The 20,043-nt window shown below is 47.9% G+C and overlaps 2 protein-coding genes across 2 annotated transcripts in view; one reads left to right on the top strand and one right to left on the bottom strand.

The window, feature by feature from the left end:
- Nucleotides 1-10,063, bottom strand: part of SPG11 (SPG11 vesicle trafficking associated, spatacsin) — a 28,862-nt gene extending 18,799 nt beyond the window's left edge. Inside the window, exons 1-15 of the mRNA XM_030456934.1 lie at nt 9,787-10,063; nt 8,781-8,968; nt 7,817-8,044; nt 7,040-7,226; nt 6,352-6,489; nt 5,144-5,607; nt 4,754-4,899; nt 4,231-4,363; nt 3,766-3,921; nt 3,250-3,428; nt 2,898-3,074; nt 2,282-2,353; nt 1,661-1,788; nt 849-1,018; nt 158-365 (exon numbers count right to left, since the gene is read on the bottom strand). Of these exons, the coding sequence (XP_030312794.1) occupies nt 158-365; nt 849-1,018; nt 1,661-1,788; nt 2,282-2,353; nt 2,898-3,074; nt 3,250-3,428; nt 3,766-3,921; nt 4,231-4,363; nt 4,754-4,899; nt 5,144-5,607; nt 6,352-6,489; nt 7,040-7,226; nt 7,817-8,044; nt 8,781-8,968; nt 9,787-9,998 (2,786 nt within the window). The 5' untranslated portion in view covers nt 9,999-10,063. The remainder of the gene's footprint in view (nt 1-157; nt 366-848; nt 1,019-1,660; nt 1,789-2,281; nt 2,354-2,897; nt 3,075-3,249; nt 3,429-3,765; nt 3,922-4,230; nt 4,364-4,753; nt 4,900-5,143; nt 5,608-6,351; nt 6,490-7,039; nt 7,227-7,816; nt 8,045-8,780; nt 8,969-9,786) is intronic.
- Nucleotides 10,064-10,277: 214 nt separating this feature from the next.
- CIAO2A (cytosolic iron-sulfur assembly component 2A) lies at nt 10,278-15,201 on the top strand. The gene is made up of 5 exons (XM_008502142.2): nt 10,278-10,608; nt 11,476-11,640; nt 12,586-12,635; nt 13,069-13,114; nt 14,739-15,201. The coding sequence occupies exons 1-5, from the start codon at nt 10,482-10,484 to the stop codon at nt 14,837-14,839; spliced, it is 489 nt and encodes a 162-aa protein (XP_008500364.2). The 5' UTR covers nt 10,278-10,481; the 3' UTR covers nt 14,840-15,201.
- Nucleotides 15,202-20,043: the final 4,842 nt, after the last annotated feature.

Raw genomic sequence — 20,043 nt, 5'->3', positions numbered from 1 at the left:
TGTACAAGACTAATATTCAATTTACTGATGGATTAGTGCTGTTTCAAAAAAGGGCACTAAATACAATACAAAATCAGTCTGTACCTAAGATTTATTGACATGTAACAATCTGATTTTGGCTTCACAGAAGATATGAAGTTAGTTGAGGGGCACATACCCAGCCAGCTTGTTCAGAATGTCATTTCTCATGTAGCTGCTACATAACATATTCCTGTCAATAACATCTGGAGTCAGAGGGGGCCAGTTAGCCTGTCCACACACAGTCTGGCTGGACTCAGATTCTTCAATCCATGAGCAAATATTGAGCCAATCATGCTGGGCTGTCAAGTGCATCCAAAGAACCTCAGGATTACAGGTCTTGAGTTCTGTTTCAAAAAGGCAAATGGATGAAACTGGCAGAAGCAAACACTGCTGAGGGAAATACTGACATTTCTTTATGCCTGTACAGATTTTTACTGAACAGCTGCAAATATGATGCTGTGCTGAAGTGTGCTGCAACAGCTCCTCAGTGCTTTATGGTGGAAAAGCTAAATGTAATCCTACAGGGTAAAAACCTTTACAGAACATGGCAGAGCATGACACTGACAAGGGGCCATGCATTAGACAAGCCCATCCAGCTAGTTCCAAGTTTTATTCTACAGAAAAAAACCAACACAGATCCCTGCCAGAAAGCAAGGGGATGCCTACACAATCTTTACCTATTTCCACTGACAAAAAAAACAACCCAAAACAGTAACCTAGGGTGGCAGCACACCGCGTTGGCTGTAGCAATGCCACTGCTACACAACTGCAAGAAACCACATCAAAACCATTATTTTTAAATCAGAATTTCTTTTAAGAACACTTGCCTTGGCGTGGCCTCCTGGGGAGGAGAATCATTTCCTGAGCAAGCTCATCCCAGCCCTCAGCCCAGCTGAACATCACTCGGACTCTCCTGGTGTGAGCGCGATGCCGAGTCAGCGGCTCCAGCACTGCCACGTGTCTGGAGAAGGATTCTTCCTTTTTCCAGCTCCTGAAACTGCAAGTTTGCATGAGGACGTTTTCTGGGACTCTCTTAAAAAAGCAATCCACAATCTAATACATAGAGGATGATTAACGAGTCAAAAAATGTTGTTACTCCATTGTGAAGAGGGTTCTGCAGGTGGCAGAGGGATTTACATCAGTCTGAGTGCCCACAGGAGCAGTGGGCAAAGAATTACCTCATTTCTCCAAAACCAATAACTAAATGGTAAGTACTGTGACACTTTCACACTTGTTTAACTGTAAAATGACTTCTGCAGGTTACTTGAGCTTGCTGCATTATGCATAGCATAAACCAAAAGGAGAGCATTCCATCCGAACGTGTTTTGTTTGATTAATAACTCTAATAATGTCCTTTATCATTAAAAGGACAATTTATGGTGATGATGACACAGGGACAGAAGACACTGGCAACAGGAATTCATGACTTAGTCTGGGAAAAACATGACAGGAATGGTTATGTTAACAAGGGAAGTAATCAGCTCCCACACTGACCCCTATTCCTGCAAATTAAAACTAGCATGAAATCAGCCCAAGTGCAGAAAACTGTGTTTGTTACTGCAGTAAAGCACAGAGAATGGAGAAGCCATTTAAGTCCTGCTAACATTAATTAATAATTAACACTGATGAGCCCCATTACCTGGAAAGAGACTGAATCTCCTTTTTTTCTTGGAAGGATTCTGAGTACAAGCTTTCAACCTGATGCACAAAGTCTATCACTTTCTTCTCTTTTTCAGAGAAATAATTTTCTTCTCGTAGAAGTTTCACCTTTAATTCAAATTAAAGTATTATCTCCAATTACAATTTTTATCTACTTACAATGTATTAAAGTTGTAAATGATCCTGCAAGTGTAAAGAGCAAAAACTGCTGGGAGCACTGAGGTCAATACACACTTAAAACTGAAGAGGGCCAGGAGTTGATGCTGTGTGCAAGCAGAGGAGAACTGGAGCAGAGCCAGAAAAATAACCAAACCAAACAAAAAAAACCCAAAAGACCCTGTAATCATTTTTACTTTAACTGCCCATACAGGAGGAAGGCATGGCAGTGATGTGTTTCAACACCTGCACTGCAGGGGTGCAGGGAAGAACAAGAATTATGTTCCCATCTGAAAGTCTGCTCAGTACAGAGCTTTCTCTCTGTAATAAATAAATACACATAAATATTTATTTACACTCTGTGTAAATAAATACACAGACTGGAGAACACCAGCTGGGCAAAAAACCAAACAAATAAACAAAACAAAGCCTTTTCTACACTCACCAACAAGTCTCGTACGTGTTTGTCAGCTGTGTAGAAACAGATCCTACGGAATTCCTCCTGCACATCCAAGCCCTAACAACCAAAACACAGAAACACAGAACACTTCACTGGTGAACTGTTTTGAAATTATTATTTCATTATTTATGACGTATTTGGATCACTAGCAGGTTGTGGAGAGTTAAGATAGTTTCTGCCAATCCATTATTTTTAAAGAAGTTTAGGAAAGCTTCCTTACAGAATGAGTAAGTCAAGTACATGTGATAATTATTAATATTTGTGATAATTATTAAATATTGTTATAATTGTAATACTAATTATTAAATATAATAACTGTGATAATTATTAGTTGTAGTGTAACAAGGCAACCAGGTGCCCCTAATTGCCAGGGAGTGGGCATGAGCTTGTGTTAAGCCCACCTGTGCCTGATTAGGGGCACCTGGTTGCCTTGTTACACTACAATTAGTAATTATTATTACAGAAACACCAAACAGGATGGCTGAAAATGTGCTCAGTGGATGCAGAATCAGCACAGCCAGGTGAAACACTCCACACTCTCAGCATCCATTTCTTTTGCCAGTCCTGAAGCAGTGCTCAGAACCCAGTGAGCTCCCCTCACCATGTTCCTCAGGAGCTCCGAGGCCTCTCTGGTGTTGTCCTTCAGCAGCCGATCATAGACCAGCTGCAAACCCATCTGCACCAAGTCCTGCAGCCCCCCAGCTGGATCCTGCTCCATGCCAAAGAACCTCTGAGCCTTGGAGACTTTGTTGTTTAAGATGGCCTCAGCAATCACCTCCTAAAAGGGGGGAAAAAAAACACCTGGAATGAACTGATCCCATTCATTTTCGGCGTTTTTCTCTTTGTCATCCCTACACAGATTTAGTCTCCACAGTGTAGACCAATTTCCATGTTAATAACTTCCTTAAATGTATTTAAGGAGATCAGTGAAAAGAAGGATTGTTGGTTTTTACCTCTGCTGTCAGTTTTTCCCACATTTGGGTTTCTTCTAACACAGGCAGGTCTTCATCAAGACCTCTCCCTGTCTGCTCTGTTCTTATTTGTGGTTGAGGATATTTCCTCATGAGTTTTCTGAGTTTAATAATGTAATCAGTTAAAATATCTGCCCCCTTCTGCAAGGATCCATCAGGTTCTGTCAAGAGAACACAAGGTACCAGTGAGACAAATGCACAGTGCAGTGTTTTTAATGCTCAGCATTATCAGATCACCTTACAAACATCCCAGTGGCAAGGAAATCCATTCTGACACTCTTTGGACCCAAAAATGATCCCATTGACAATGCCCTGTCTGATCTGAGAGCTAACACAGATTCAGCAGTAGGATTAATTTAATTTAATTCATTAATTTCTCCTGTTTCCCCTTACACCTCACTTAACTCCAGCACATTCTAATATTTAATTTAAACCACCAAGCCCCAGCTTACTTACCTGAACAACAACCCATCCCCTTGCTAGCCAGGATGATCTTACCCTCTGTGCACACAAAGATTTCTTCAAGTTGCTTGGTAAGGAAAGCCAAGGTGAGGTTCAGCAGCTGCTCAGAGAAGTCTTTACTCTGAGGGTCCAGATCCTTTTCTTTGATTGCTGAGCACAGCAAGTCCAGAGCTGGCCTCAGCTCTTCCAGATCTGCAGTGTTTACAGGACAGGTTAAAACACCTGCATTCTACTGTATCACTGGTGGCATCAGCTTAAAAGTTCAGTTAAAAGCCAGAGGTGTTCTACAAAAATCTTTTAAAATGTGTCAAATGTGTGTAACCTGCTCTGTAACACCTCTGCCAACCAACCACAGCAAAGCCCCCTACACACAGTGCACCATTTCCCTCATTTTCCAGAAGAGAAGTGGCAAAATAGCATCATCCAAACTTACAGGAGCAGAGGCAAATCAGTCTGCTGCTCAAATTTAACCCTCCCTGGGGATGGAAGTATTGGACTTACTTCTCAGGTGAGACTGGGATGGGCCCTCAGCAGACTCCTCAGGTCCAGAGCATGATGCAGGCAAACTGAAAAGACTTTCTTTGCTTTTTAAAAATAATTCCACTGTGTCCAGCTGATGCTTCCCCAGACCTGCCTACACAAACATGCAACAACACCATTAGGCATTTGTTTTGATACCTGACATTTTGCAAGAGGACAAAAGCAGCTGCAGAAATGGGCAAAAAACTTTTCTGGGTCCAATTAAGAGGGAGTTTTGAGCACTGCTTAGCTTAATTTTCTCTAAATATCTGTTGGCTCTGTTGTGGTAATTTCTCTTTTGGCTTGCTCACCTGGCTTACTTGGGGTTTGGGGTTTTTTTGTTTATTTAATCCAAAACCACTACATTTTGCCCCTAGGTTACTGAGGCATACCCTTAATTGTGTCTCAAAACACCTTTACCATTGCTAAACTGCATTCACTGCTTTGAAGAAGTGGATTTTTTACCTGTAAGCCATGCAATTTGTTTTGTTCTGGTTTGTTTTACCTCCAGTGCATGCAGAGGGATTGAACATTGTTCCCATCCATTGAGATGACAAAGAGACTCAACAACTCCAGCACTGCCATGGATCACCAGTCTGTTCAGAAACTCTTCTTGAGTTAAACCAAACAGAACCAAGGAGAGACCATGCTCTAAATAAAAGAATCAAACCATAATTAAAAAGGTAGAAGGGAGCTGCTACACAGCAACATTTCTATCCAGAGCCTCTCCTCCAAAATAAAAACACAAAGCTGCAGTGGATTTCCCCTCAGCACGAGTGCATGAGGAACTAGCCAACAGCAGGCAGGAGATAACTGCAAAAAACCAAAGAAATAAACACAAAAACACCTTTTATCTGAAGGCTACACCAGAGGAATTCCATGCAGAGCCTCTCACCTGTCAGCAGCAGACACAGGGGCACCTCTGTGCAGCAATCCACATAAACACTGCTTCTGCCAAAGCTGTAATGTGTCACATCTTGAGACTCAAAATCCCAGAGAGCCAGAGCCAACCCTTTGTCCCTCCTTAGCACCACAAACAGGGCTTTAGCTCCAGTTACTGATTTGCACTCCAGTTTCACCACTTCCTCTGGTGCTTCAAGGGGGATTTGTTTCCACTGCTGCCTGACACTGCTGAGCATGGTTGCTCCATGTTGTGCTGGTTTGGAAGGGGCCCAGGTGACAGCTTGGGGAACAAGAGGCACCATCTGCTCAGGGTTTTCATGGCTTTCAGGTTCACGTTCTTCAAGGTGGGTAAAAAAATGATACCAAGGTAAATTCAAGTCATTCACCAGATGTGGAGAACCTGGTTTTCTCCTCCTGACTGTATCCCAGAGTGAGGACAGATGTGCCTTCCAGGACCTGGGTGGAGAACGAAGTTACCTGTTAGCAGGTATAACTGCAAGAGCAATGCAGATAAATAAATTCTTAAAGCTTCCTCAGTTAAATAATATGGATTTAAAGCATATAGATTCCAGCCAGCATCTTGTATTTTAATATTTAGATATCCTACTTATTTCTGTTCAGCCAAGCTGAATGACTACAGCTGCATTAGATGGCAATGCCCAGGGAGCTGAGCATTTTCAGCAGAAAAGTTTCTTTTCCTCACAGAAAATGCCCCCATTGTTTAATAAAACAGTAGAATTAAGTTAATTCCAGAATAAAATATTTATTACATACACATCAAGTTATAATTACTGCATGCTATTAGTACCAATACCAAGAGTCACAACACAGTTAAAATGCTTCACATGAACACAGAATATTTTAAAGTCCACATTCACTCATCTCTGCTAAAAACACAACAAGCTGTAGAGTACTTGGAACACAAAAACCTGCCAATATTGTGCCAAACTAAACCTAACAGCAGCCAGCATTTCAGAGCTGTTTGATGACTGATGTAAAGCTGTCTTGGCCCAAGGATGATACTTTCCTAGCATCACCTTAACACTCAACAGATTTAAAGCAGAATGAGCTGATTTTACTTGCACTTTTAGGTGCTACAGTCCAAAAATTAAAATTTACAAACCTCATCAGTAGTTTACTCATCACTGATCTAAAGGAGGCAAAGGGCAGCCTGATTTATGAAGTATTTTCAGCATGTACCTGTCTGTGCGGAAGGGCAGGGACAAAAGCTCCATGCTGTGGGCAGAACTGGCAAGCTCGTCCTCATCCAGCCCTTCAGGAGCCTTCACTGGAAGATTTTCAGAGTCTCTCTTACAGAGCAAATGCTCAGGGAACTGCCTGTAAGGAAATAAATATTAAATTTCACCTCCCTTAGATGATTTAAGTTCAGTTGGTTTGTTTTGGCTTTTTACCCCTTTATGTCTAGCCCAGCTAGAAAGAAAACCCACAGAAGTGTCCAGGTGAGCCACCAAAACTTGATGTTAGTTCCTTCCAGGTGGACACCACTTCTGTATCTCAACCTGGTCCTAATCCATCCAGCATAATCAATAAACCTGTGTCAGATCAGTTCAGCAATCCCACAGCCTGCAGTATCTCTAAAAGGAGCCAGCAATCACATACCTGGCACTAACTGACAGCAGGTATCCTGATCTCCACAAAAAGTCCAAGAAAAAGGTTTTCTGCTTGCTAAGGTGACACAGCAAAGGGATGAAAATGAGATGGGAGCAGAGATGGGGGCAAAGGAGATGGGGCAGTACTTAAATACGAAGCTGCAGCTCTGCCACAGAGCCCCAGCTGGGAATAAAAATGGTGTCAGTGCCTCAGGTCTGACAGAACCAGGGGGGGCTGTGCTCCAAACTTCCCTCTGGAAGCTCTGCTCTGGACATACCTGAAGTATTTGTTGAGATCCACGGGGAGGGCCTGGCTGGAGGAGCTGATGACCACAGCAACACCGAGGTCTGGGGACACAGCCAGGGCAGTGAGGGGACAGGGGGTGGCTGAGCTGCTGCCCCCCCCTGCCACAGCCCCCACCCTGACATTTGCTAGGTGGGCACCATCAAAGGAGTCAAAAATGTCTTGGCAGAGGGTCAAGGAAAGCAGCAGGCCTCAGGCTGTCCAACAAAGCATGGCAGAGAAGGGGAGGGTGAATCCCAAGGCAGTCTCTGCTCAGTGTTTCACCAGAGCTCAGCTGTGGTCACAAGGGTTGTGACAACAGGCAGCTTGTGACACCCCACTGGTGACAAGTGAGCAGGGACAGATATCCACTGGCATTTATATGATGGGGAGGAAAAGCAGCATGACTTGATTGCCTTTTTTACATGTTTCAGAAGGTCTGACAAGGAGAAAGCTGAACATCTGGAGCAGCCCAACAGAGCTCCTGTTCCTTAGGGCCAGAGGAGCTGCTGCTTCCCAAGCTGGGATTCCCTGTGGATCTGTGAGGAGTTTCTCAAGGATGCAGAGCAGAGCAGAAGGTGTAAGGCTGCCACACATCCAACCAGTGCAAACATCACTGGGGCAGAGCTGCCCTGCAGCAGCTGCCACTTCACCACACACCCTCCTCCTGGAAACACCCTCACAAGAGATGCCTGAACATCCTCCAGGGAACTTCTGAGAGAAAACAACAGCTTTGTCCTCTCAGCTCCTCGAGACCCAGAGCAAAGGATACAAATCCATCCAGAGCTGTCCAAGAGGAAGAGGAGGCCCCTGCAGATCTGTGTGTCTGTCAGCCTGCCCAGGGCTCCTGGGGCCACAGGAAGGGAGCAGCAGGCAGATGCCTGCAGGGAGGAGTCCTTCCCAGGGAGCCTGAGGTGCACAACCAGCACCTTATTGACCAGAAGTCTGCATCTGTTGTTTCCAAAAGACAGAATCCTCACAGAGGAGACTGAAGGCAGGCCTGTAAATTCAAAGGTATTTTAGGATCACAGCAATTTTGGATTGTAAAACACCTCAGGAAAACTACAGCAGAGATCCACTGCCTCTGCTGCCAGGTCCATACAAGCTGGGAGTGGGGATGTTGGGGGTCTGGTTTTGGTTTAAATCTCACTTTCTATGTTATGGATTTTCTGTGATTTTCTGTGGGCTTTTTGAAGTGGACAGTACCATGAAGCACATCAAAAATCCACCACAAATCAACATTCCAGTCAGCACTGGAAACCAAACCTACAACCTTTGGAAGTACAAATAAATACTTTAGCAAGGGAGGCTGCCCAAGGACATGTGAGAGACCCAGGGCCTGGGTGCTGCAGAGGCTGCACCCTGGCTGTGCAGGATGAGCACAGGACACAGGTTGAACACATCATCAGGTGCTGCAGGGCTAGTGGGGAGCTCTATCTCTGAGTTCTGGATTTCAATTCCAATATTAAAGGGAAAGTTTGAGAGAGCAGGGGCTTATTAAAGTTTATTTTTTACTTCATATCACCCAGACACCCTGCAACAGTTTTAATTCTCTCTAACAATGTCATCTCTGAACACAGAGATCTCACTGCTGGTTTTAAAGTTCATTAACACTGCAACTGGTGGCTTTAAATCAGTGAGGAAGTGACAAAGCTCTGATGTCCAGCCCTGCTGCCTCCATTTCTCTCACAACCAGCCCTACAATCCAAGCAGGGAACACACTGAAATTTACTCACTAATGTTTTTAGCTTCAAGGAGCTTTTTAAGTGTATCCTCCTTACAAGTGTGCAGGGAAACCAGGTTGTACTTTCCATCTTCTACAGTGCACTCATACACAAACAGCTCATGGCTTTTACTCAGAGCCAGTATTTTGGTCTTGTCTGCTTGCAGGTCACCACAACCTTCTGTGTTCTCCCAGAGGAAGCTGAGGATACAACATTCAGTGTGTTTATTGGCTTTCTTCTCTTTCCACATTTCATACACTGAACACTTCTGGGAAGGTGCTAATGATGGGACAGGGAAATATTCATCTTTGGCAGGACAGATTCTGCCTCCACACCCCTCCCCAGTACTAGAGCACCTTTCATCCCTAGCAGAGACTGCCATGCAAGAGAGCACTCGAGAAATTCCTCCTCCTCTCAAGAACACAGGGTGTTTTTTTATCCTTGTGTGTTCCTTTCCTTCACTCACCCAAGCCACATGAGCTCTGCTCTGCTCCAGGAGGCTGAGGAGGAGGCAGAGCAGCAGTGCCAGCCAGGGGGAAGCTCAGCACATTGCCCATTCTCATCTGTTTTGCCTCCCTGTCCCTCGGGCTGACACTCTTCAGGTCTCAGTCTCCACACCAGCCCTGGTGCAGCAGCTGAGGCCACGCAGGGTGGGTGTGGGGTGAGCAGAGAGTTGGTGCTGCTGGACACTGCAGGGGGACTCTGCTTTTGACTCAGCATTAGCAGCTGATTAAAGTAACCTGGTGATCACCTCAGGTCACACACCAGGGCTTCCCCTGCACAGCTGACAAGGAAGTCGAGCAGCCAAGACATCAGGACATTTAGAGCAGGCAACTCCACAAAACCTGCTGCAATAACCACGCCCCCAACTAACCAAACGAGGGGATATAAACCAAGGTTCCCTCCAGCCATGGGATTTGCAGGGGGAACACTCCCAGGCTGCTCCTCAGCCGGCGTCTCCTCACAGAACCGAACCCCTCCCGGCCTCCCCTTCCCCTGCTCGCCCCCTGCCACTTACTCAGCCCAGGCTCCCGGGAGGAGGCTGCCCCGGGCCCGGCCCACTCCTCTCGGCACCAGGGGCTCCAGGTAGATCCCCCCAGAGCCCCGCAGGATGCCCAGAGCCTCCTGGCCCCTGCTCAGCCGGGCCGTGGCTGCGTCCCGCAGGGAGCCCTGCGCTTGCCCCGAGAGTGCCGCCAGCAGGACCCGCAGCTCCCGCTTCTCGCCCTCCATTCTGCTCCTCAGAGAGGGCCGAGACCCCCGGCCTAGCGCCCACCCCTGCCCGCCGCCATCTTGGGCGGAGCAGCCCTCCTTTCCGGTCAGCTGACCGCGCTGGTGGCGGCGCGACTACAACTCCCAGCAGGCCCCGCGGCCCCGCCCAGCACCGGGGCGGCTGTGCGGGAGCAATGCATGCTGGGAGCTGTAGTCTCCGTTACAGCGGGCAGGCTGTGGCTGCCGCCGCCACTACCCCGGTGAGACCAAAGGAGGCGAGGGAGCGCGGCCGGCTGACTGCGGCGGCCCCTGGGGGCTCGGCAACCCCGGGGAACACTGCGAGACCCCGGCAGCAAAGCGGGGCTCAGGCTGAGGGAAGCTCAAACCGCGGCCGCCCCTGGGCGGAGCCTCCGGGCCCTGATCCCACCTCAGGCCCAGCGCTTCCCGCCGGCGGACGGTGGCCGGGAGGGTCCGTTCCGCGCTCTCCCATGGCGGAGCGGGAGGATGTCGCTGGTGCTGGGGCTGCTGTCGCAGACGCTGAGCAGGCTGCTGCGGTACTCCGGGCTGCATAGGGGCTGCCATGCCCCCCCGAAACCCGCCATGGAGCAGGACAAGGCGCTCGAGGTTTACGGTGACTGGCGGGGGCACTGCGGGGGGCTCAGGGATCGTCCTTCGGGGAGGCCGGGGCTGCGTGAGGGGCTGTGAGGGGCTCCGGGGGTGCGTGAGGGGCTCCGGGGGCTGCCGGTGCCGTGTCCTTGCGGGGTGTGAGGGGGAAGCCGGGCCCAGCCCCGGTGGGGAGCCCGCAGCCGTGTCCCGGGGCTGAGGGTGCGGGAGCAGCGGTGCGGGGCCCTGAGGAGGCGGGAAGGGGGGGTGTGCGGGGTACCTGAGGAGCGGGATCCCTGCCCGGGAGGTGGGGGGCAAGGGGTCACCCTGGGGTGCTGCAGAGCCCGGGAAGGGTGCGGGGTCTGCCCGGGGCTTTTCCCACAACCCCCGCCGGCCCCGGGTGGAGAGGCCGTGGGGGCCGTGGCCGTGGGGGCAGCGTGTGCCGGGGGTCCTGGCAGGGTGCTGGCTGGGGATACTGGTGGGTACTGGTGTTGCTTCCCAGCTCCAGAGCCTGGGGTGCTGCTGGGTGTCCTCAGCCCCTGTTCTGGGGGGATTTACCCCAAACTTCCATCACCTGAGGCAGGAGAGGGGTCTGGAAAGGCCAGAGATTCCAGAGTCTGGGAAAGTGGAGGTTTCTGTTCGGGGGTGAGGGGTTTTTTAGAACTGGAGTGTGAAAAACAAGTGCTCAGCTGAACAATAAATACCTCGATTTGCTCAGTTCTGAAGCAGTTTGTGAGGTAAAGTCTCAGTGGCTTTTATTTACAACTCTGCCTTTCCTGATTGTGCTGATTCCCCAGCACAATCACCAGTGCTGGGGAGACTCTTCCTGAGGCAAGTACCTGTTATTAAAGTCAGGAAAGTGTCTTCATGGTTGGTTCCTTGTCCCTTGCTGCAGATATAATCCGTACCATCCGGGACCCAGAGAAGCCCAACACTTTAGAAGAACTGGAAGTGGTAACAGAAAGCTGTGTTGCAGTGCAAGAAATAGGTGAAGATGAATATCTGGTCATCATCAGGTTTACACCAACAGTACCTCATTGCTCTTTAGCTACTCTCATTGGTAAGTTGTCTGCCTCGTTCAGTCTGTGGCAGCATGAAGTTAGGGTTAGGAGGTCTGAGTAACAGCAGTCTGTGTCAAAATTCAGTAATCCTTTGACCAGGAATTTCACATGGGGAACCTCCTAGCAGGGCAACCAAACCAAAAAAAAAAACAGAAGAAGTGTGGGGACATCCATCTATTTCTGTCAGGTTAGGGGAACCCTTCAAAGAAAAGCTCTCAAAAAGCTCCTTGGGAAGTGGTACAGAATTCCTTCTTTATATTCTCCAAATTATTTTAGGAAATTGAAAATTGTCAGCTCTTAAATTAAAAAAAAAAAAAGCTAAAACTGTGTGATTATCTCTCCCTGTGTTGTCTGGTCCCTGTCCCCACACCTACAAAACCCATGTTTAATCCAAGAACACAAAAAAAATAATTCAGAACTTTCAGAATGCTGAAAGCAATTACATTGCCCAAGACTCTACACTGACTTTTTGGGGTTTTTTTTCTTCCTTACTGTTTATGGTGAGAGCTCATCTGAAAAATCACACCTGAGGTCACTGAAATGATTTGTTTATAAACACCCAAGGTCAGCAGCTCTTGGCCTCATCTATCAACACTGTGCTTCCTCAGTCTGTTTTAGAGATTTAAAGGAAAGGAAGTCTTGAGTTTAATTAAGTGAATTAAATGCCCCAATTAACCTCTGCAGCTGAGAGATTTGTCTGTATTTAGTTTTTCTGGGAGGTGTTTAGAGACAAAAGACTCCCTAAGCTTTTAGGTATGAACTCAACTGAGAGGCCAGAGAGTCCAAGCAGAAGTTGTTTGGTCTCTCTGTGTTTTGTGCTGCTCAGAACCCAGAGGCTGTCAGTTACACTGCTGGTTTTTGATTTTTAACCATATTTTTCTCTGACAATGCACCCCCAACCCTGAGTTTCACAGTAAAGTCTCTTCCCTGCTTTGTTTGAACAGGCCTTTGTTTGAGAATCAAACTTCAGAGATGTTTGCCTTTTAGACATAAGGTAAAGTGTCTGTTCTGGAGCTGCTCTAAGCTCTGTGTCTGTGTGTGCTGAGTTCTCTTCCCAAGTGTGTGTACAGCAGGAGTAAGTCACTTGCAAGTGGTGAGTAAGGCTGGGGTGTTCCTGAGCCTTGTCTCTTGCCCCTGGGCTGAGTGGGTTCTGCAGGACAGTGTGTGGCTCTGGGAGGGGCTGTGGTTAACTGGGGTTCTTCTTCTCCTGTGCCTGCACTTCTGGAACACACCCCATCTTTCCTGGGATTTCCTCAGCTCCTGCCCCCCTGGGTTCTTGCTTGGAGGGAGGTTGTCTTGTGGGGGTGTTGTCATGAAGTCCAAGAGCAGCTCTTGGCACCAGTCCCTTTAATCTGTGAGCATTTTTGAAGTGTGAGCTGTGTTCTGCTGCTGCTGTGTGCCTCTAACATGGATGATCTCTCCTCCAGCTGGAAATCTACATATCTGAGGGTACACATTCCACTGAGGAAGACAGTAAGTACCACTCAGGATGTCTTTGTGTTCCTCTGGGGAGTCCTTTCCTTCCCCTCCCTTGCTGTCCTTTTCAGAGATCAGTGCACAGCTGAAGCTCTAACACCAGATGTGTGGTTGTGGCACTCTGAGCATGTGCTCTGCTTGCTGTTGTTTGGGTTTTTAAAGGACAGACCCCACAGGGGCGTTATAGGGGTTGAAAAGGAACAAACCCCACAGGGGTGTTGCAGGGGTTGAAAAGGAACAGACCCCACAGGGGTGTTGTTTGGGTTTCTAGAGGAACAGACCCCACAGGGGTGTTATAGGGGTTGAAAAGGAGCAGACCCCACAGGGGTGTTGCTGGGGTTGAAAAGGAACAGACCCCACAGGGGTGTTGTTTGGGTTTCTAGAGGAACAGACCCCACAGGGGTGTTATAGGGGTTGAAAAGGAGCAGACCCCACAGGGGTGTTGCTGGGGTTGAAAAGGAACAGACCCCACAGGGGTGTTGTTTGGGTTTCTAGAGGAACAGACCCCACAGGGGTGTTATAGGGGTTGAAAAGGAACAGACCCCACAGGGGTGTTGTTTGGGTTTCTAGAGGAACAGACCCCTCAGGGGTGTTATAGGGGTTGAAAAGGAACAGACCCCACAGGGGTGTTGTTTGGGTTTCTAGAGGAACAGACCCCACAGGGGTGTTGCTGGGGTTGAAAAGGAACAGACCCCACAGGGGTGTTGTTTGGGTTTCTAAAGGAACAGACCCCAGAGGGGTGTTGTTTGGGTTTCTAAAGGAACAGACCCCTCAGGGTTGTTGCAGGGCTTGAGCTGTGTTTTTAACAAGAGGTTGCTGCCATGTTGTGGAATAATTAACTTCCTGGAAGCTTATGTTAATTATTCCCCAACATGGCAGCAATCTCTTTAGTTATAAACACAGCTCAACCCCTGCAACAACCCTGTGGGGTCTGTTCCTTTATTTTAAACCCCCCTAACACCACATAACAGAAATCCTGTGTCTCTGCCAGTGCTGAGGAGACTCCAAGGCACTGAATTCCTGTGGGAGCTGCAGCCAGGCTCTGGGTTCTGCAGCCCTGGAACCTTTTGTGCAGGCAGAGTCCCAGACTTCTCTGTCCTTAAGCCTGGGCACACCTTGGCATGGGGAAAATGAGTTCTTTATGACTAGAAACTGAACCTGGAGAACTTGAACTACTGATTTGTCACAAGTTTCACACTTGTTTTTAAGAGCTACCATCAGTGCACCTCACCTCCTTTTCCTAAGCTAGAAAAGTCACTAAAATGTTTTGGTTTCTGAGGGTTGGTTTCTTGTGACTGAGCTTTCATTTCCTTCTTTTCCCTTGAAAAGGGAAAAACACCCTCACGTTCCTCTTGTCATCCTTCCATTGTGCCTGGCTGCCTGTACAGAGCTGCAGCAGCTGTTGCAGAGCAGTTTTGGGGACATTTCATGCAAATAACACTTTACTCATGAAGAGAAACCTGCTGGGGCAGTTGCCACTGTCCCCTGCTCAGTCCTGGCACTGCCACTCACTCCCTGTGGGACACTGCAGCTGGGTCCCTCTGTCAGGGTGCTGCTGTGTGTCAGGTGCCACTGACAACTGATTTTTGCTGATTTTTGCTTTCCCTGTGGTGTTTTGCAGTCAACAAGCAAATCAATGACAAGGAGAGGGTGGCAGCTGCCATGGAGAACCCCAACCTGCGTGAGATCGTGGAGCAGTGTGTCACAGAGCCTGACTGGTAGCTCTGCTGCCCCCAGAGCCACCACCTTGATACATTTCTTGGGATAGCTTTGTTTTTAAAAAAGGGGAAATAATCCTAATCAAGGCCTTGAGTTTAATACTTGAGTTCTTTTTATCTTCCATATGTTTTTTAAGAGAAATTGTTTATAAGATAGAATTAAATTATGATTAATTAGTCTCTAAAATGAAGTGTATAGTGTTGAGAGTTTGTAATTTCTGGTGTCCAGAGAACTATTTTATGATTAAAACCAACACATACATATTGCCTTCTGACAGACAGTGTGATATTATCAATTCAGTTTTGCAAGTTAAATTTCTATATTATTTCAATCAATGCACTGTAAAAATAAAGCAGATTCTTGTACTGAAATGCTACTTTCTGAGTTCAGAAACGTTTTATTCTTTAAGCTTAGCTCTATCTTCCTCTTAGAGAAGGAAACAGTTCAAAATCTTTGTTCTTAAACACATTAAAGCTGAAATGGGCTCAGAAAAAGCATTCTGAGCCAAAGGACTGGACCAGAACAAAGTAGATTTCTACTGGGACACCATTGCTGCTCAATATTTATGCTTTGTGCCTTACATGTTTCTGATTCTGGAGGCTTTGCTTTATGATTACCCTGAGAGTTGTGTTCCTATGGACAAGATCTCCCCAGTTTCAGCCTGGTTTTCCAGGGCTGGTTTTTTTTTTTTTTTGGTTGGTTGGTTTGGGGTTTTTGGTTTTTTCCGTTTCAAAAGGAGGGAAACAAAAGCAAAGGATTTTTAAAATCATTGTTTCTGGAGAGAAGGGGCCGAGCAGAGCTGGGCAGTGTTTTGGAAGTGTTCTCCCGCGAGGGGGAGTGTTGAGGAAAGCTGAGAGAACCCCGGGCTGGGTTGGGTTGGAAGGGACTTGCAAAGACCCAGCCCTCAGGGTCACCTCCTGGACCAGGTCGCTCCAATCTCCCCTCTTTTAGATGAAAACTCAGCCCTGATCCTCTCACTTCAGGCCCTGGTGAAACAAAAAGTCTCTCTCCATCCTGTTTCTAAGCCCTTTTTAAGTCCTGAAGGCTCTTCCTGCAGCCTTCTCCAGGCTGAACAGCCCCAGCTCTCTCCCCCTCTCTCTGTTGGGGAGTTTCTCCAGCCCTTGGATTGTTTCCATGGCTTCCTTCTGAACTAACTGTGTTCAGGAGCTCTCAAAAAACCTGTGCTCATGCCCCTCCTCCTCTTTACTGTTAATTTTTTCATTCCTTAAATCAATCCTTTCCACCTTGAAGGCAAACCAAGCCCAGGGCTGCAGGGTGCTGGCTGAGTGTCAGCACGGGGTGGCTCCTGGGGTAACCACAGGAATGATTTGCTGTTTGCCTCTGCTTTTCCTGGGCTCTTTCATAGTGGTCCAAGATGTAAAGGTATGGGGGCAGAGATAATTTCTTTATCAGCATTCCAGGTTACAGTGGTTTAAAGCTGCCATTAGAGGCTGGGGAGTTGTCCCTCAGAGCCATCTCCTTATCTTCTAATTCCACGTTTTACATTTTTTTCCCTTCAAGCAGAAACTCTCTCAGAAAACTTGAAAGCTCGTTTGTTACCAGCAGACATCCCAAAAGAGCACTCAAATGCCTCTTTTTTTTTCCCTTTGTCTCCTCCTGTACCAAAACTCTCCTGTTTGATCTTTTCATGATGATGCTCCAGGAACTCCAAGGAGGAGGAGGAGGAGGCCAGTTTCCAGGTGTGAGAGCTCTGCCTGTCCCCCTGCAGTTGGGGTTGTGGAGCTGCTGGTGCCTGATGTGAGCTCAAACCCAAGGACCAGGAGCAAATCCAGCAGTGCTGGGAGGGTGATTTCTGCTCAAATTACACGAGTTCCTTTCCAGTTGCAGTGTAAGTGTATCCTCCAAAACACCACGAGAAAGACCCAGGAGACCCTGGGAAAGGGAAAAAGGCTTTTCTGGGGGAGGGAAATGGCAATGATTCACTTGATTCCTCCAGAAATGTAATCCCGAGAGGCTTTATCTTATTCCATTTCCTGATCCAGAGCAGCAGTGCTCCAAGCTCTGCTTCCAGAGTCTCAGCCCCTTTCAAATAATCTTTAATTTAAATAACCAGCTTCTGACTTGTAATGAGGGGTGAGTGTGAGGTTTGCAGGTGAAAGGCTGGGGCAGGAGGTGACTTTGCTGTTCTGTATCCTCCTGCACCTGAGCACTTGGAGCCCATTTTATCCCCCAGCCCCCTCCTGGCAAGGGTGTGGGGCCAGAGATGGATAAAGCATTTAAAATGCCAATGTGCCACTTCAGAGGGGGATTTCTCCAGCAGCAGTGCTGGTTTCAGCTGCTTTGGAGATTGGGAGATTGTTTTTTTAAAAAAAAAAAAAACAACTTTATGTTGTAGGAGGACAAAGGTCCTGCCTGGAGGAGAGCTTCAGCTCCCAAGTGGGTTTCAAAGGAGTTTGTTGATGTGAGACCCAGATAAGGGAAGGAGGGATGTCTGCAGCTCACCTGGCTTTTGGGGAAGCCATTGGGGTTGGGTTTTTGCTTGTTTGTTTTCTCAAATTACTCAAATGGATTTTTCCACATATTTTGCTTGAGAGATGACCTAAAAGTTGCAGTTTTCCAGAAATACCCTGTAGGTCTGGCCAGGCCAGCAAGCATAGCTGTGGCAAACCCTCGTTCCAAAGCTCTGCTGGCAGGGTTGGCAGCAGCTTTGCTCTGTGCCTCTGGGGCTTCCCTGAGCCACAGCACAGATTTCTGTCACCAGAAGTGCCCAGGAGCAGGGCCAGGCTGCCTTCTGGGGCCAGCTGGGGAGGAGGCAGGGGTTATTCTAACCAGGGCTGTAGGAAATCTTTACTCAAATAATGAATGTGCAGTGACCCAAAAGTGAGAACACCCCATGGAGAGGCAGAGAGGGTGCAGGGGTTGTCCCTGTGCCCATCACACCTGGGAGGACTTGATCCAAACCCCAGCCTGGGAGAGAAAAAAGCAACAGCCTCAGAATGTGACTGCTCTGCAGAGGTTGCTGCAACCAGGAACATCCCCCCTGGGGATGAGTGTGAGCTGGCATTGTCTGACAGCTCCTGCCCTGGAACTTGGTGGCTGGTTTGGTTTTTTCCACTTTCCAGTGAGGGGGTTGCTGTTTTCTTTTTAGAATGGAGATACCTGCTGGGAGCAGGGGGGGTTGTGAAACACTGTGAGCAGGAGACACCTGGCTCCTCTTCCTGGGAAGCTGCTGGGTTGTTTGTAGAGTGAGAGGTGATGGGGCTTGGGGGTTGTGCTGTTCTGCTGAGATGTCTGTTTAAAGCCCCAACAGACAGCTTTTAGTCTAGGTTCAAAAGCTTTATTCTAGGTTTTTATTCTAGGTTTGATTCTTCTTACAAGTAAATACCAAAGGTACCTGAGGACCAGGTGATGTTTCTCCAAACCCAGGCAGGCAACTGTCACCAGTCCTCCCTTGCTCTCATTGATTAATTAAATTGTCCCTTCCTATTATTAACCTTGCATTTACAGTAAGGGTGAACAACTGCAGAGGGCACCAGCAAGCTGCAGAGTGACATTACAGCCAGGACCTGCTGGGTGAGGAGCATCCCTGCTGCTCCTTGCTGTCTGCCCCTCTCCTGGGCACCAAGCTGGCAGCTCAGGTCAGGGGGGAGCATTCCAGGGGCTGCTGGAGATGTTCCCAACCCCAGAACACCGAGCTGCAAGCCCTTGGAAGTGAGGGGTAAGCCCTGAGCTAAAGGGACTCTGCTTACACCTGGGAGGTCTCACCCTGCTCTTGCCCAGGGCTGTTGTACAGATCACAGGGGTTGTTTGCAAACCCTTTACACGAGGGTGTAACTCTTGGTCACTCCAGATGGCACTGGAGTGGTTGCATATAGAGAGAGGGCTAATTTTAGCATATAGATAATTCTAAATATTTCCAGCCAGTGGTGCTGAGCTTCCCACACAGCCCAGAGGCAGGTGGGCAGCTGGGGGAGCACTGATCCACTGCCACAGAAAAGCCAAAAAAAATGAAGTAATCAAGTAACCAGCTAAATTCATAGAACCCCAGCCTGGTTTGGGTTGGAAGGGACCTTAAAGCTCACCCAGTCCCAGCCCCCTGGCATGGCTTAGCTTCTCTTAGAAGGCCTCATTATTTCAGTTGCCATCCAATAGTAGGGGATGCTGGGCATATGTCAGTGGTTTGCGTGGCTGACCTGCAGCAGAACTGGGTGTTTATAAATAAATCACAAGCTGAAAGCCTAGGGGCAAACAGAAAATGTTTTGAGGAGGTTTTATATTTACAGTTGGTCCTGAGAAAAAGCAGGCAAAGCCCTTTGGAAGGTCAGCTCTGTGGATGGACTGAGTGGGAGCTGCAGCTGCAGGCTGGAAAACAGCAGAATTTGGGAGGAAAGGTCTATTTCTGTAATGAAAATTGTCAAGTCACCAGGTTTAGACATGACTCTGGAGGAGCAAGGGGCCTGGCTGAGGGGATTAATTCACCATTTATTGGCACTCCAATGAAATTGCTTTCTGGTTTGGTCTGAGCTGCCCCTGGGCACCACGAGCTGCTCCAACAGCCCCCAGCTACCAAACCACACAAGAGCAGAGCATCAGAAACCTGCACTTCAGGGTTGATGGGCTCCAGAATCCAATTATTTTTTTAAATTAGCTTCACCAAGAGTTTCTTGAGAACAAAGCCTGCACAACGTGAGGGTTTTCCCTTGTTCCAAATCCTCCTCCTGTGCATGTATCATCTGTTAGTCCAAGAACAGCAAGGGAAGCCTCTGAGCAATTCTTTCCTGGTTGGGTAATTACCAGCTGGAGATTACAACAGCTTGCAGGAAACTTAGCTGAAATCTTCTTTTAAAAACATATTGTGTGTTCTGTTTCCTCTGTGGAAAATATAGGGAAAAACCTACTTAGGAGTGTCTGCCAGAGCTGGGGGCACGGGGGGCTGGGAGCCAGCATGGTGCCCTGGGGTGAAGGAGGCTCTGGTGGATCCATGGCTGCTCTGATTTACTGCAGCACAGCTTCCTAGGGATAAATCTGAAATCTAGAAGCTGAGGGCAGCCCTCAGGAATTTTTTGGAAAGGCAGTTTCCAGTCATAGTGAAGCTTTATTTTTGTTAACCTTTCTCTTTGGGTTGTGTTATCGCTCTTCCATTACTCAGGACTTTGTCTTCCCCTTCCTCTCAGCTCTTCACTCCCTCACAAGCTGCAGAAACCTCTGGGTTTGGGTTTTGGAATCTGCAGACTCACTTTGTGAGA

Source organism: Calypte anna, chromosome 10 (genome assembly GCF_003957555.1).
Source record: "Calypte anna isolate BGI_N300 chromosome 10, bCalAnn1_v1.p, whole genome shotgun sequence".
NCBI lineage: Eukaryota > Metazoa > Chordata > Aves > Apodiformes > Trochilidae > Calypte > Calypte anna.
Note: the sequence above shows the minus strand (reverse complement) of the source record. Positions and strands in the feature narration are given on the sequence as shown.

Excerpts from the sequence above, each read along its gene's own strand:
- CIAO2A (XM_008502142.2), top strand. The coding sequence starts at position 10,482 with ATGTCGCTGGTGCTGGGGCTGCTGTCGCAGACGCTGAGCAGGCTGCTG. Across the intron at positions 10,609-11,475 it reads CAAGGCGCTCGAGGTTTACG|ATATAATCCGTACCATCCGG; the intron begins GTGACTGGCGGG and ends CCCTTGCTGCAG. Across the intron at positions 11,641-12,585 it reads CTCTTTAGCTACTCTCATTG|GCCTTTGTTTGAGAATCAAA; the intron begins GTAAGTTGTCTG and ends TTGTTTGAACAG.